General features: G+C 36.0%; 1 protein-coding gene across 1 annotated transcript in view; it reads left to right on the forward strand.

The window, feature by feature from the left end:
- The first annotated feature begins 213 nt into the window (after nucleotides 1-213).
- Nucleotides 214-18,043, forward strand: part of CDH18 (cadherin 18) — a 298,495-nt gene continuing 280,665 nt past the window's right edge. The window contains exon 1 of the mRNA XM_049768384.1: nucleotides 214-687. Within this exon, the coding sequence (XP_049624341.1) occupies nucleotides 460-687 (228 nt within the window). The 5' untranslated portion in view covers nucleotides 214-459. The remainder of the gene's footprint in view (nucleotides 688-18,043) is intronic.

Raw genomic sequence — 18,043 nt, forward strand, 5'->3', positions numbered from 1 at the left:
AGCTGGGCTGGCTGCACGCAAGAAAAAACCTTTTCTATTGTAATATCACTCTTTCCTCTGCCTGTGTGTATGTTTTTTAAAAACAATTCCTAAAACACAATATTGTGCCTCTGATACATCTTACAAAGTAGTATAATCTGCTTACAAAAAAATATATCAAAGAAACTTTTTGTGATACATTATACTTTTCTCTCTTCCCTATAGGTAAAAAATGCTGCCCCGTGTTCACTGTCTGTGAAGACTTGGAATCAGACAACTCTAGCTTGTATTCTCCAAGTGTTCAGGATGTAAATGTAGTCTGACCTTTCCCTGATGGGCTGTTAAATCATGGACACACTATACAATTTACTCTGGACAGTCCTTCCCCAAACTGCTGTGGCTTCTCTCTTGAATGCTCACTAAGCATTTGTAGCTGACAAGGACAAGGGAGAAAACCGTGAACTGGAAAGTTATCTTACAATGAAAATTACGAGCACATATTGCATCTGTCCAGTCCTCGTGTGTCTCTGTTTTGTGCAGAGGTGTTATGCAACGGCCCATCACAGCACCATCAAGGGAACCAGAAATCAAACCAAACACATCGAAGGGGAAACCGAAGTCCATCACCGCCCCAAAAGGGGATGGGTTTGGAATCAGTTCTTTGTTTTAGAAGAACATATGGGACCAGATCCTCAGTATGTTGGGAAAGTAAGTTATTTCCTGATTCTGTGCTCATTTCTTTTTATGAAGTTGTGGGATGGGTTGAAGGTAGGCATGGCCCTAGGCTGAGAAAGACAGGGACAGTAGGTAAAAGGATTTGGAACATTATTCTTATAATAGACGATCCAGGCATAATAATAAAAATTCACTTGATTAGTCTTGTCACATCTTCCAAACACAATGCCTCATGGATAGTGGACTCGCTGTTTTTTTCCAGAATATTGTTTTATTTTTGTTCTGTCATGAAAAAGAAATGAAAATGCTTGAGCAGCAATTCAATGGAGGAATGTTAAATGATGTAGGAATATTAAAATGAATATTGTGTAATCATGGATGAATATTCACATTTTTCTGCCTCTAATTTGTTGTGTCTAAAAAGAAGACACAACAGTGTGACTATTTATATATATATATATACATATATATACATATATATATATTTCTGTTCATTATGAGTGATTAAATTCACATAGAATTTATCCTCAAAATGAATAGGATTGTGGAGCCAAGGCAATGACACAGATCTTTTTAGCTGGATTGTACTTCATATCACAGGGTACCACAGCATTTCAGAGGGAGATCAGGTAGCCCAGGGCAGTGGATATGGCAGTGGTGACATCTAAGACCCCATGGTTCTCAGTAAAACCAACTCTTTGGATCCTGAAATTAAAGTATCTGCCGTTGTCAAAACTGATATTATTTATGCAATCCCCTGATAAAATTTCCATACATATATATTTTTTCATATTAGGTTAAACTATACATACTACAGTTTTTGTACAATATCCCTTTTGGAAATAATGAATCACTAAAACTTAAATTAGATAAAAGAGGAATTCAAATCAACTTTTCTGTCAAAGATTTGGACAAGACTGCAGCAATATTATAGAAGGTAAGGCACTTGTCTTGCACAAGGCTGGCACAGGTATGATCCCAGGAATATCCTATTGTCCCAGGAGTCCTTTCAGGAGTACACCCTGAACACAGAGCTAGAAGTAAGCCCTGAGCACTGGCTGTGGCCCTAAAGCCAAACCCAACCCAAACTAGCCTAAACAAAAATAGCAAGCACTAACATACGGGAGTTCAATTTCCAGTTTTTTGAGGAATCTTCGTATTGTTTTCCTTAGAGGCCGTACTACATGGCATTCCCACCAGAAGTGAATAAGAGTTCCTTTCTCTCCACATCCCCGCCAGCACCGATTGTCCTTGTTCTTTGTGATGTGTGCCAGTTTCTGTGATGTGAGATGGTTTTGTGATGTGGGATGTGGTTTTGATTTGCATCTTCCTGATGATTATCATATTTTCATGTGTCTTTTGGCCATTTGCATTTCTTTTTTGAGGAAGTGTCTGTTCATTTCTTCTCCCCATTTTTGATTGGGTTATGTGTTTTTTTCTTGCATACCAGCTATACCTCTTCTAGGGATATATCCTAGAAACACAAAAATACAATTCAAAAATCTCTTCCTGACACTGATATTCATTGCAGCGCTATTTACAATAGCTATTTACAATAGCCAAACTATGGAAACAAACAAGATGCCCTTCAGCAGATGAATGGCTAAGAAACTGTGGCACAAATACACAATGGAATATTATGCAGCCATCAATTGAGATGAAATCATGAAAATTTCCTATATGTGGATGGATGTACATGAACTCTATTATGTTAAGTGAAATAAATCAGAGTGAGAGATAGACACCAACTAGTCTTACTCATCTATGAGTTTTAAGAAAAATTAACGGCATTACTGTAATAAAGCCCAGAGACAATAGAGTTAAGGACTGGAAGTGCTGGAAAAACCAACTCATATTTTGAACCTCATCACAAGGAATGGTGAACTCTGTTAGAGAAATTACTACACTAACAACTAACATGGCAATGTTAAAGAATGAGAGAAGTAGAATGCCTGTCGTAAATACAGGCAGGGGTGGGGGTGGATTGGGGGCATTGGTGGTTGGGAATGTTGCACTGGTGATGGGGGTGTTGTGTTTATTACTGAAACCCAACTACAAACATGCTTGTCTTCATGGTGCTTAAATAAAAATTTATATAAAAAACAAACAAAAATAAACAAAAATAATAAGCAAACGAACACAAGCAATAACAACAACAACAAAACAAAAGCAAGACAAGATAATCCCATAGATTCTGGTGCCCTTGAGGAAAAGGAAGTTTCAGTATTTCTGGGGGAGTTTCAGTATTTGGCATGGCACCGGTGGCTAAGGAAGAGGGTGGAGGTGAGGGTTAGGGTGACTGAGTTTAAGATGTTAAAATCTTCCTGCTATTGACTGAGGAAGGAAGACAGCAGCCAGAACTGTGCTAAGAGCTGTGACTTGCCTCTCCCTCTCCTGGGACAATTTATTTTTACATTAGTACTGTTCAAACCAAATGTAAAGAAAAAGGGAAGGAAAAATGAGTTCTAAATCCCAGCCAGAGCATTTCCAAGTTGTGTAGGCAGAGTAGGCTCACAGACCAATTGCACTGCACTCCAAACCAAGAGTGAACACTGTATTTCTGCAGACAGAATATGGAATGTGAGCAGTAATATCTGGTGCACTTCTAAAAGTTTCTTTCTGCATATTAAAATGAAAAGATGCAGGAATTATCTATCTATCTATCTATCATCATCTATCATCTATCTAATTACCTATGTATCTAATCTATGTATGCATATATATCATTCTGCATTTCTATCAGTTTCTTCTCTGAATATTACAATGAAAAGATGCAGGACTTATTTATCTATCCATATATTTATCTAGCTATTATCTCTAGCTATCCATTCATCCATACATCTAGTGATCTATATTTCTATTTTTCTTCTTTCTTTTTTGTTTCTTCTTTCCTCTTCTTTCTTTCTTTCTTCTTTCTTTCTTCTTTTCTTTCTTTCTTTTTTCTTTCTTTCTTTCTTTTCTTTCTTTCTTTCTTTCTTCTTTCTTTCTTTCTTTCTTTCTTTCTTTCTTTCTTTCTTTCTTTCTCTTTCTTTCTTTCTTTCTTCTTTCTTTCTTTCTTTCTTTCTTTCTTTCTTCTTTCTTTTCTTTCTTTTTTCTTCTCTTTCTTTCTTTCTTCCCTTTCTTTTCTCCTTTGTTTCTTTTCTTTACTTGTTTCTTTAATTCATTATTTTTCTTAGTATTTATAAATTTCCTTTGCAGAGAATTCCATGACACAAATAGAAACAAAATACTAACATGAAAAATGTACTTTATAGCTAAAACTCTTAGTTGTATGCTTCAAAATACTTTTCTCCATAATCCTTAAGATTCCTAAAAAAGGAAAAATAAGGACAAAATAATTTTTTCTTTAAACTAATGGACAGTATTTAATTATATATATATATATATATATATAATATTATATATATATATATATATATATATATATATATATATATTATATATATATATATAATAATTTTTTTGTGTGTGTGCACAGACAGCAATACTGAGTCTTGACTCCTAGGTCTGCACTCAGGGATCACTCCTGGCCGACTCAGTGGGGACTATATGAGTTGTCAAGAATTGATCCCTGGGTTGCCTAAGTGCAAAATAAGCATTCTTTCCACAGTATTTTAGCTCTGGCCATTAAATTTTTTTTATTAAAAAAAGACTAATAAAAACTGGTGATGTTGTGGAGGTAGCACAAGACATACCTTATTAGATCCATGACACCACATGGCCCATGTGAGTCAGTGGGTAATCTACATAATTTGGAGTCCACCTTCCAAACTCTGAATACATTTATAAATGCACTACATAGGGGCTGGAGCAATAGCATAATGGTAGGGCATTTGCCTTGCATGTGGACAACCTGGGTTAGAACCAGGTTAGATCATCAGCATCCCATATGGTCTCCTGAGCCTGCCAGAAGCAATTTCTGAGTGCAGATTCAGGAGTAACCCCTGAGTGCCACTGGGTGTGGTCCCCCCACAATAAATAAATAAATAAATACACTGATCATTCCAATTCAAACCAAAAATTAAGCATCTTGATAGAATAGGGAAAGAGAAACATTTTTCACTTTTTTCATTCATTTTACTCATTTTTCTAATTTCAGAAATAATGAATCGCAATAGGTAAATAAGTAACAACTAAGTTCTCTATGTTTTGTTAAAGCCTTGAGGTCTTGTTCTTCAAAGGCAGCTTGGAAGAAGAATGAAGCTATGTAAATTTATAAAGATTCTGTGCTGAGTCTTCTTTGGGTTTCCACTGTATCATTGGAATAGATAATTTCTAAGTAATTATACAAAAAGGTTGCTCTAGCTATTCTCGGGTATTTATTCCAAATGAATTTTAGGAGTTTTTGATACACTTTTTTGAAGGATGTCATAGGCATTCTTTGAGGGATTGCAATAAATCTTTACAAAGCTTTGGGGGAGTATTGACATTTTAATGATGCTAATCCTCCCAATCCATGAGCAGGGTATGTGTCTCCATTTCCTTGTGTCCTGTTTTATTTCTTGAAGCAGGCTTTTGTACTTTTCTTTGTATAGGTTCTTCACCACTTTAGTTAAGTTGACTCCAAAATATTTGAGCTTGTGTGGCACTAATGTTTTTTTTTTCTTGTTTTTTTTTTTTTTGGGGGGGGGAACATATGTGAGACACTCAAGAGTTACTACTGGCTATGTGCTCATAAATTGCTCCTGGCTTGGGGAACATATGAGAAACCGGGATCAAACAGCCATCTGTCATAGGTTAGCTCTTGCAAGGCAGAAGCCTTACTGCTGGGGCCACCACTCTGCCACCAGTGATTGTGTATATATATATATATATATATATATATATATATATATATATATAATATCCATTTCTTCTCTATCATTATTAGTGTATAAGAATGCCATTGATTTTTGTGTGTTAACTTTGTAGCCTGCTACTTTGCTATATGAATCTTTTGTTTCTAGAAGCTTTCTGGTAGAGTCTAGGGTTTTCTAAATAGTGTTTCATGTCATCAGCAAAAAGTGAGAACTTGACTTTTTCCTTTCCTATCTGGATGTGCTTGATAGATTTTCCTTGCCTAATCACTATGGAAAGAACTTCCAGCACTATTTTGAATAGGAGTGGTGAGTGAGGGCAGCCTTGTCTTGTACCAGAATTTAGAGGAAAGGCTTTGAGTTTATCTCCATTGATAGTAATCTTTGCCATTGGTTTTTGGTAGATGGCCTTGACTATATTGAGAAAAGTTCTTTCCATTCCTATTTTGATGAGAGATTTTATGGAAACTCTTTTTTGTAGAATCCATTCACTGCATCTATTGATATGATCACATGGTTTTTATTTTTTCTTTTTGTTGATTTGATATACTATGTTGATTGATTTACAGATATTAAACCATCCTTGAATTCCTGGAATAAAAACACTTGGTCCTGATTTATGACCTTCTTGATGAGGCATTGGATCCTATTTGCTAGAATTTTGTAGAGGATCTTTTCATCTTTGTTCATCAGGGATATTGGTCTGTAGTTTCCTTTTATTGAAGCATCTCTGTCTGGTTTTGTTATCAAGGTGATGTTAGCTTCATAAAATCTATTTGGAAGTGCTCCTGAATTTTCAATTTTAAAAGAACCTAAAAAAGATTGGTAGAAGTTCTTCTTGAAAGGTTTGAAAGATTTCATTAGTGAATCTTTCTGGGTCTGGGTTTTGTTTTTGAAAAGACATTTATTACCATTTAATTTCCTCAGTAGTGATGAGCTTTTTTTTATATGCTAGATAATTCTGGCTTAACTGTGGAAGAATATAAAAGTCCAAAAATTTATTCATTTCTTTCAGTTTCTCATATTTTATAGTAAAGAGTTTCTCAAAGTAGTTTCTGATTACCCTTTGAGTCTCTAGTATCTGTTGTGATCTCCCCCTTTTCAATTCTAATCCAGTTTATTAATCTTTCTCTCTCTGTTTCTTTGTGAATTTTGCTAGTGGTTTATCAATCTTGTTAATTTTTACAAAAAACAACTTTGCTTCTGTTAATGTTTCAGATTTTTTTATTTCTTCTTCAATGATTTCTGCTCTATGCTTTTTTATTTCCTTCTGCCTACCAATTTTTGGTTCCTTTTGTTGATCATGTTCTAATTTTCTAAGCTGTATGTGTCTATTTGTCTGTCTTGTCTTATAGTAGACCTTTACATTTTTCTTTTTTTTTCTTTTTTTTAAATTTTATTTAAACACCTTGATTACATACATGATTGTGTTTGGGTTTCAGTCATGTAAAGAATGCCACCCATCACCAGTGCAACATTCCCACCACCAATGTCCCAAGTCTCCCTCCTCCCCACCTAACCCCTGCCTGTACTTTAAACAGGCTCTCCATTTCCCTCATACATTCTCATTATTAGGAAAGTTCAGAATGTAGTTATTTCTCTAGTTAAACTCATCACTCTTTGTGGTGAGCTTCCTGTGGTGAGCTGGAACTTCCAGCTCTTTTCTCTTTTGTGTCTAAAAATTATTATTGCAAGAATGTCTTTCATTTTTCTTAAAACCCATAGATGAGTGAGACCATTCTGTGTTTTTCTCTCTCTCTGGCTTATTTCACTCAGCATAATAGATTCCGTGTACATCCATGTATAGGAAAATTTCATGACTTCATCTCTCCTGACAGCTGCATAATATTACATTGTGTATATGTACCACAGTTTCTTTAGCCATTCATCTGTTGAAGGGCATCTTGGTTGTTTCCAGAGTCTTACTATGGTAAATAGTGCTGCAATGAATATGGGTGTAAGGAAGGGGTTTTTGTACTGTATTTTTGTGTTCTTAGGGTATATTCCTAGGAGTGGTATAGCTGGATAATATGGGAGCTCGATTTCAAGTTTTTGGAGGAATCTCCATATCACTTTCCATAAAGGTTGAACTAGACAGCATTCCCACCAGCAGTGGATAAGAGTTCCTTTCTCTCCACATCCCCGGCAACACTGTTTATTCTCATTCTTTGTGATGTGTGCCATTCTCTGTGGTGTGAGATGGTATCTCATAGTTGTTTTGATTTGCATCTCCCTGATGATTAGTGATGTGGAGCACTTTTTCATGTGTCTTTTGGCCATTTGTATTTCTTTTTTGTCAAAGTGTCTGTTCATTTCTTCTCCCCATTTTTTGATGGGATTAGATGTTTTTTTCTTGTAAAGTTCTGTCAGTGCCTTGTATATTTTGGAGATTAGCCCCTTATCTGATGGGTAGTGGGTGAATAGTTTCTCCCACTCAGTGGGTGGCTCTTGTATCCTGGGCACTATTTCCTTTGAGGTGCAGAAGCTTCTCAGCTTAATATATTCCCATCTGTTAATCTCTGCTTTCACTTGCTTGGAGAGTGCAGTTTCCTCCTTGAAGATGCCTGTAATGTCCTGGAGTGTCTTGCCTATGTGCTGTTCTATATATCTTATGGTTTTGGGGCTGATATCGAGGTCTTTAATCCATTTGGATTTTACCTTCGTACATGATGATAGCTGGGGGTCTAAGTTCAATTTTTTGCAAGCAGCTATCCAATTGTGCCAACACCACTTGTTGAAGAGGCTTTCCCTGCTCCATTTAGGGTTTCCTGCTCCTTTATCAAAAATTAGTTGATTGTATGTCTGGGGAAAATTTTCTGAGTATTCAAGCCTATTCCACTGATCTGAGGACCTGTCCTTATTCCAATACCATGCTCTTTTGATAACTATTGCTTTGTAGTACAGTTTAAAGTTGGGGAAAGTAATTCCTCCCATATTCTTTTTCCCAATGATTGCTTTGGCTATTCGAGGGTGTTTATTGTTCCAAATGAATTTCAAAAGTGTCTGATCCACTTCTTTGAAGAATGTCATGGGTATCTTTGGAGGGATAGCATTAAATCTGTATAATGCCTTGGGGAGTATTGCAATTTTGATGATGTTAATCCTGCCAATCCACGAGCAGGGTATGCATTTCCATTTCCGCGTGTCCTCTCTTATTTCTTGGAGCAGAGTTTTATCGTTTTCTCTGTATAGGTCCTTCACATTTTTAGTCAAGTTGATTCCAAGATATTTGAGTTTGTGTGGCACTATTGTGAATGGGGTTGTTTTCTTAATGTCCATTTCTTCCTTATTACTGTTGGTGTATAGAAAGGCCATTGATTTTTGTGTGTTAATTTTGTAGCCTGCCACCTTGATATATGAGTCTATTGTTTCTAGAAGCTTTTTGGTAGAGTCTTTAGGGTTTTCTAAGTAGAGTATCATGTCACCTGCAAACAGTGAGAGCTTGACTTCTTCCTTTCCTATCTGGATTTCCTTGATATCTTTTTCTTGCCTAATCGCTATAGCAAGTACTTCCAGTGCTATGTTGAATAGGAGTGGTGAGAGAGGACAGCCTTGTCTTCTACCAGAATTTAGAGGGAAGGCTTTTAGTTTTTCTCCATTGAGGATAATATTTACCGTTGGCTTGTGGTAGATGGCTTCAACTAGATTGAGAAAGGTTCCTTCCATTCCCATCTTGCTGAGAGTTTTGATCAAGAATGGGTGTTGGAACTTATCAAATGCTTTCTCTGCATCTATTGATATGATCATGTGGTTTTTATTTTTCTTGTTATTGATGTTGTGTATGATGTTGATAGATTTATGGATGTTAAACCAGCCTTGCATTCCTGGGATGAAACCTACTTGATCATAGTGGATGATCTTCTTAATGAGGCATTGAATCCTATTTGCAAGGATTTTGTTGAGGATCTTTGCATCTGCATTCATCAGCGATATTGGTCTGTAATTTTCTTTTTTTTAGCATCTCTGTCTGGTTTAGGTATCAAGGTGATGTTGGCTTCATAAAAGCTATTTGGAAGTGATTCCGTTTGTTCAATTTCATGAAAGAGTCTTGCCAGGATTGGTAGTAGTTCCTCTTGGAAAGTTTGAAAGAATTCATTAGTGAATCCATCTGGGCCTGGGCTTTTGTTTTTCGGCAGACTTTTGATTACCATTCTAATTTCATCAATGGTGATGGGGTTGTTTAGATATGCTACATCCTCTTCCTTCAACCGTGGAAGATTATAAGAGTCCAAGAATTTATCCATTTCTTCCAGGTTCTCCTTTTTAGTGGCGTAGAGTTTCTCAAAGTAGTTTCTGATTACCCTCTGAATCTCTCTCATATCAGTAGTGATCTCTCCTTTTTCATTCCTGATACGAGTTATCAAGTTTCTCTCTCTCTCTTTCTTTGTTAGGTTTGCCAGTGGTCTATCAATCTTGTTTATTTTTTCAAAGAACCAACTTCTGCTTTCGTTGACCTTTCGGATTGTTTTTTGGGTTTCCACTTCATTGATTTCTGCTCTCAGCTTTGTTATTTCCTTCTGTCTTCCTATTTTTGGGTCCTTTTGTTGAGCATTTTCTAGTTCTATTAGCTCTGTCATTAGGCTACTCAGGTAAGCTCCTTCTTCCTTCCTGATGTGTGCTTGCAAAGCTATAAATTTTCCTCTCAGTACTGCTTTTGCTGTGTCCCATAAGTTCTGATAGTTTGTGTCTTGATTGTCATTTGTTTCCAGGAACCTTTTGATTTCCTCCTTGATTTCATCTCGGACCCACTGGTTATTGAGTATGAGGCTGTTTAACTTCCAGGTGTTAAGGTTTTTCTTCTGAGTCCCTTTGGAATTCACAAATAATTTCAGAGCCTTGTGGTCAGCAAAGGCAGTCTGCAAAATTTCTATCCTCTTGATCTTATGGAGGTATGTTTTATGTGCCAGCATGTAGTCTATCCTGGAGAATGTCCCATGTACATTGGAGAAGAATGTGTATCCAGGTTTCTGGGGGTGGAGTGTCCTATATATATCCACTAAGCCTCTTTCTTCCATCTCTCTCCTCAGGTCTAGTATATTCTTGTTGGGTTTCAGTCTGGTTGACCTATCCAGTGTTGACAAAGCCGTGTTGAGGTCCCCCACAATTATTGTGTTGTTATTGATATTATTTTTCAGATTTGTCAACAGTTGTATTAAATATTTTGCTGGCCCCTCATTCAGTGCATATATGTTTAGGAGAGTTATTTCTTCCTGCTCTACATACCCCTTGATTAATATAAAATGTCCATCTTTGTCCCTTACAACCTTCCTGAGTATAAAGTTTGCATTATCTGATATTAGTATGGCCACTCCAGCTTTTTTATGGGTGTTGTTTGCTTGGATAATTTTTCTCCAGCCTTTTATTTTGAGTCTATATTTGTTCTGATTATTCAGGTGCGTTTCTTGTAGGTAGCAGAAGGTTGGATTGAGTTTTTTGATCCATTTAGCCACTCTGTGTCTCTTGACTGGTGCATTTAGTCCATTGACATTGAGAGAAAGAATTGTCCTGGGATTTAATTCCATCTTTATATCGAAATTTGGTGTGTCTTTTGGTTAGTCTTGTCTTAAATTAGGTCTTTCAGTTTTTCTCTTAAGACTGGTTTGGAGTCTGTAAAGTTTCTGAGCTGCTTTTTGTCTGTGAAACCATGTATTCTTTAGTCAAATCGGAAAGTGAGTTTTGCTGGGTATAGTATTCTGGGTGAAGCATTCATTTCATTCAGTCTTGTCACAATATCCCACCACTGCTTTCTGGCATTGAGTGTTTCTGGTGACAGGTCTGCTGTAAATCTCAAGGACGCTTGCTTGAACGTAATTTCCCCTTTTGATCTTGCTGTTTTCAGAATTCTGTCTCTATCTGTGGGATTTGTCATTGTGACTAGGATGTGTCTTGGGGTGGTTTTTCTGAGGTCTCTTTTGGTTGGTACTCTTCGAGCATGTAGGATTTGATCACCTATATTCTTTAGCTCTGGAAGTTTCTCTTTAATGATGTTCTTGACCATTGATTCTTCCTGGGAATTTTCTTCCTGGGTCTCTGGGACTCCAATGATTTTTAAGTTGTTTCTGTTGATCTTATCATAGACCTCTATTTTCATGTGTTCCCATTCTTTGACTAATTTTTCCATTGTCTGTTCATTTGTTTTAAGTTTTTTGTCCAATCTCTCCTGCTATATGGAATTGTTATGTATCTCATCTTCCACAGCACCAAGTCTATTCTCAGCTTCTGATACCCTGTCCCAGACTTATCCATTTTGTCATTCACTTTGTTTACTGACTTTTTCAGGCCTGTTAATTGATATGTTATTTCAGTTTGGAGTTTTGTGATTTCTGTCTTCATATTTTCTTGGTTCTTATTAGTGTTCTGTTCAACTCGATTCATGATTTCTTTGAGTTCTTTGAACATATTCCATATTGCTAGTCTAAAGTCCTTATCTGAGAGGTTGATTAGTTGGTTGGCCATTATCTGGTCATCAGAATTGTCCTCTTCATTCTCTATGTCTGATGCTGGCCTGCGTTGTTTCCCCATTGTCACACTTGTATTTTGGGTTTTTCTACGTGTTGTGGTGGTATTCATTGGCTATATGATGTAGGCAGCACACTTCTCTGGCTCCGCCCTTTCTGGATGGGCTGACTTGTCTCTAAGGGAGGGGAGTCCTCCGTGGGTGAAGCCTCACACTGGATCAAATCTTAGGCCCAAGCATTCAACGGAGAAGACAGTCCGAAGAGGAATGCTTGCTTCTGTGTTATAGCTCAGTTCTTAGTGTGATTTTTTCTTCTTGTTAGGATGGTGTTCTTTTCTTAGAAAGAGCTCCGCTTCGCTACACGGCCGTGCTCTGCTGGAGCCTCTTTTGCCCCACTCCCAAGAGTTTCACGCAAGAGGGCAGTAGAGAAACATTTACAAGGAGCACTCACAGTTGGACTCCACTGGGCGGGTGCAGATTCCTGGCTTTTCCCTGCCTGATGTCCCAAACAGGGCAGCTGGCTTCTGCGAAAGCCCGCTGGTTTTCACGTTCTGGAGACCCGACCTGGAAATGGCGTCTGGGAGAGCAGATTTCTGGAGCGTCTTTTGCCCCACTCCCAAGAGTTTCACGCAAGAGGACAGTAGAGAAATATTTACAAGGAGCACTCACAGTTGGACTCCACTGGGCGGGTGCAGATTCGTGGCTTTTCCCTGCCTGATGTCCCAAACAGGGCAGCTGGCTTCTGCGAAAGCCCAACGGTTTTCACGTTCTGGAGACCCCTACATTTTTCTTTTAAGCCTGGTTTTGGATCTCTGTAGTTTCTGGCTGTTGTTTATTCGTGAACTTCTTTTGAACCTGAAAATGAGTCTGGCTGGTGCAGTATTCTAGTTGATACATTCATTTCATTGAGTTTTGTCACTATTTCCCAGCACTGCCTTCTGGCCTTCAGTGTTTCTTGTGACAGGTCTGCTGTAAATCTTAAGGATGCTCCTTTGAATGTAATTTCCCTTTTTATCTTGCTGGTTTCAGTATTGTATCCCTATCTATGGGATTCAACATTGTGACTAGGATGTGTCTTGGGGTGCTTTTCTTTGGGTCTCTTCTAGATGGTACTCTTCAGGCATACAGAATTTGTTTGCATGTAATATTTAGCTATGGTAATTTCTCTGCAAAGATGTCCTTGACTGTTGATTCTTTCTGCAGATTTTCTTTCCATGTCTTTGAGACTTCAATGATTTTTATGTTATTTATATTGAGTTTCTCAAAGACATCTATTTTCATCTATTCACATAATTTGAATATTTTTTCAATTGTCTAATCATTTGCTTTAAGGCTCTTTTATAATATCTTCTGTTCTATGGAGTTGTTATGCATTTCGTTTCCAGCTCACTGATTCTGTCATCAGCTGCCGATAGTCTGTTGGAGAGGCTTTCCACTGAGGTTTTCATTTTGTTTACTGAAGTTCTCAGACCTGTTATTTCAATTTGAAGTTTTCTAATTTCTATCTTTATATCTTCTTGATTCTTATTTGTGCTTCATTTAACTTGATTTATGCTTTCTTTGAGTTCTATGAACATCTTCCATATTTCTTCTCTAAACTCTTTATCTTAAGGCTAATTAGATGTTTGGCTCTTCTCAGGTCCTTAAAACTGTTCTCTTCATTTTCTATCCAGGTTTTTGGGCCACACCCGGCAGTGCTCAGGGGTTAATCCTGGCTGTCTGCTCAGATATAGCTCCTGGCAGGCACGGGGACCATATGGGACACCGGGATTCGAACCAACCACCTTTGGTCCTGGATCGGCTGCTTGCAAGGCAAATGCTGCTGTGCTATCTCTCCGGACCCTGATTTTAGTTTTTCTTATGATAACTTTATAGGAGAAAATTTAATTTGTTGCATTGGTTAACATAAAATATTAAGATTTTCTATTTGGCTAAATCCTTTCCTAAAGATACATATCTCTATATATTTTAAATGTATTTGTAATATAGCATATATGCATGTTGATGCAAAAGCTTTAGTAACTTTTAGTTACTAAAGTACAAATTAATAAGTTTTCTTTACTAAATACTAGTTAGTAATTTTAATAATGCTCATGAGATAATTAAGTAAAAATCTAACTTATAACATTTCATGGACATCTTATGTACTTTTTCAAAATATATATTATAAAGTTATATACATATAACAAATATTTAAATATATATTTTAAAATATATCATGTATATCATAAAGTTTTATTTTATTTTATTTTGGTTTTTGGGCCACACGTGGTGATGCTCAGGGTTTACTCCTGGATGTGTGCTTAGAAATCACTCCTGGCCTTGGGACCATTTGGGAAGCTGGGGGATTAAATGGCAATCTGTTCTAGGTCGGTCATGTGCAAGGCAAATACCCTACCACTGTGCCACCACTCTGGCCTCTAAAGTTTTAAAATATATAAAATAACTGATATATTCGGTAATGGAATATAGTAATGCTACATTTTTTTACTTGGACAAATTTTATATAATTAAGCATTCTCTTCTAAAATTAAGTAAAATAAACAACTGATTTTTAAATTTCTATAGCTGAATGTTGCCACTTGATTCCCATTATAGCTAAATATGTAATGTTATAAAGATGACATGAATACTTTGTAATACAGATCAGGCATCATACCTATCACTGGTGTAAACTCAGTGTCTTCTTCAGATAATGATGATTAATGTATAGAGATAATTGGGTTTGAGTTATATCTTTACTATCTGTTATCTCTATTGCTACTAGGAAGTCATTTTAATTCTCTCAATTAGGTTTTCTTACAAAAATGACAAAGCATTGACTAACAATTATACTGCTAAATCAAGTATACAATACAACTATGGCCTAGAGAATATGGGTTAGTTAACTTAGATCTGTGCACTAAATTTAGACATGGATACATTGATATTCCCCATACATTGAAACAAATTTGAAATATTTTAAAATAGTGAATATATGTACTTGGGGTTTATATAAAATCTAGATTTAGAGTTCAGAAATATTTATTGGAAAAACAGGCATTTACATAATACTTATATCTGATTTTAGATGATAATTTTGAATTTGAATCTGAAGGCTCCGATGTTATTGACCATGTTTGTTTTATAAAGTTTGTTGTCAATGTTTACAAAGAGGCTGTGAGATATTATATATTTATTAGTATATAAATTAATGTGATGCATTCATCAGTGTTTATTTTAATAATAATATGTGCTAATTCACAGGTAAGTCACCATAATCTATAAAATGTAATAATCACATTAATGATTTTGATCATTACACAATACTATTGGCAGAAAAATATGTCTAATATCATATTGATATTATGGAGAATAATAAATTCTTAAGAATTTTAATTCATTCATTTTGGCATTTTAATCCCAATAGATATTTTAATGAATATATATTAACTCTGGTGATTTGATCATTACAGTTTGTGATTATTACATGCAATAATTCAACTTGTCATATGTTGCATACATATGTCAATACATATATTAGCACAGGATAATTTAGATATTATCAGTAATGGGAAAGATATCTCAGATGTTTCTCTGATTGAAATGTCTATATTTTTGTTGATATCTTCAGGTCCCTCTATAGATGTTGGAATAATTATATCTTTCTGAGTGATATATATATGAGTATTTCTGTGCATTTATCACAACAAAAATTGTAAAACCTAGAACTTTTCAGATATAATAGGTGAAAAATTGTATTTATTTGTACTTTTACATTAATTTTATTTGTAATATTATATTATTATATTGGAGAGACACTTTAATTGGAGAGAGTCTTAAGCTAATACTTTTTTTACTGACTTCTTGGGATTATTGATTTTATACTCACATTTATCTTTACTTACAGGTATTTAAGATTTAACACCAATAAGAGATATTTTCCAGTGATAAGTTATGAAGATTTTTACTTGTATTTAATTTCTACTTTTTTATGAATGCATTCTATTTATTTAGTCATTATCATCATTTTTTAGCTTAAAATCATGATTATATTTGACAGATTTTTTTGAAATGTATAGATACTGATACTTAGCAGCCATTGCTGTTGGTAAAAAGCATTACTCATAGACTCATATATACAATTTAACATGTATTATCAAATATTATTTAATGAATAAGAATAATAAAATATGGTTGGGGAGATAGTATTTGCCTTGTATGTAGATGCCCAGGTCCCTGGCACTCCATGTAATCCCCTGAGACAACCAGAATTTGATGCCTGAAAATAGAGCCAGGAGTAAGCTCTGATTACAACTGGGTATGTCCCAAAAGAAGAGAGGTTAAATAACTGATTTGTTATAGCAGATCTATAATTTATGGAATATGTAAACTCCTACTTTTAGTCATTATTTATCAGCTACTCTTTATAAGTATTTCCCCAACTTACTAGAAAACATATATTCAGTATATGCAGGTTATAATTGCTTAGTTAATTGCCTCATGGCATATTTTAGAAATGCTTTATAAAATAAAGGCCAGAGTGGTAACATAGCAGTAGGGCATTTGCTTTGCATGCAGCTGACCCAGGACAATGACAATTTCGATCCCCGGCATCACATATCACAGGAGAGATATCTGAATTCAGAGCCAGGAGTAACCTCTGAGTGCTGCTGGGTGTGGTCCACATGACCGGACAAACAAACAAACAAACAAAAAGTAAATGCTAATTTATGGAAGACAGATACAATTTAAGGATAGACTTTTGAATTTAATTATGTCAATATAAATCTGTCATCAACTAGTTAATTATATTTTAGGTGGTAAATGCTTGTGCTGAGCAAGGCATTGTGCTTAGGAAGTAAATCTTTTTTTTTTTGTTTTGTTTTGTTTTGTTTTGTTTTTTGTTTGTTTGTTTTTGGGCCACACCCGGTAACGCTCAGGGGTTACTCCTGGCTATGCGCTCAGAAGTTGCTCCTGGCTTGGGGGACCATATGGGACACCGGGGGATCGAACCGCGGTCCGTCCAAGGCTAGCGCTGGCAAGGCAGGCACCTTACATTTAGCGCCACCGCCTGGCCCCCGGAAGTAAATCTTAATCTTTATTTTATTATCATCTTGTGTGAGGTACACACCCAGTGGTGCTTAGGGCTTATTCTTGACTGCACAGGGATCAGGGATCAATAGTGGCATCTCTTGAGGGAGCATATTTAATGCTAAAGATAGAGTCAGATCAATTCAATGCAAGAAATGTGACTTAACCCTGTACTATCTTTCTAACTCCCATATTGTATTCATTTTATAGAAACTTTTAAAGATGTCTAAAGATGTCTGTGATTTTGTTTATATTTTGTAGTTACATTTGCTTGCATAACTGTATATGATTTAGTGGTATATATCTATATCTATATCTATATATATTATAAAGTCTTTATTTAAGCACCGTGATTACAAGCATTGTAGTTGGGTTCAGTCATAAACAGAACACACCCCATTACCAGTGCAACATTCCCACCATCAATGCCCTCCTACCATCCCTCCACCCCTGTCTGTATTTGAGACAGACATTTTAGTTCTCCAGTCTCTGCAAAATGTGTTAGAAGAGCATTGTTAATACTTTCAAAGTAGAACAAGCAGAGCTTCCTTCCCCTACTTCCATCTTATTCTCTAGATTCTTCTGGTCTGATTCTCTAGATTCTTCTGTGATCTGAGTGAAAGGACTTAACTTTGCTCAATTTACCTGTTCCCTTTTATTTCCATAAAGGTATATTTCCATATGAGTGAGGCAATAAACTATTTCCTATATCCTTAACTTAGAATTAAATCATCCATGTTTTGAAAATGGCATGTTTTTACTGCTCTTTTGGCTGAGAGTAATATTCTAGTGGGTGTATACACCACAGACTTCCTTATCTATGCATTTCTCATCAAATGGTTGGTTTGCATGTCTTAACTTTTCTAGTTACAGTGACAAAGGTGTGCCTCTATCTTTTGCAAATTGGAATTTTTGTGATTCTGTGGATGGAAATCAAGAAATAGAGTTGCTAGATCATGTGGTAGCTCTCTATTTTTAAGAAGTTAAAAAGTTGCCACAGTGTTTTCCATAAAAACTGAATCAATTTTTGTTTACTGTGTTTGAGGGTTCCTTTTGTCACCGA

The sequence above is a fragment of the Suncus etruscus genome, chromosome 2 (genome assembly GCF_024139225.1).
Source record: "Suncus etruscus isolate mSunEtr1 chromosome 2, mSunEtr1.pri.cur, whole genome shotgun sequence".
Taxonomy (NCBI): domain Eukaryota; kingdom Metazoa; phylum Chordata; class Mammalia; order Eulipotyphla; family Soricidae; genus Suncus; species Suncus etruscus.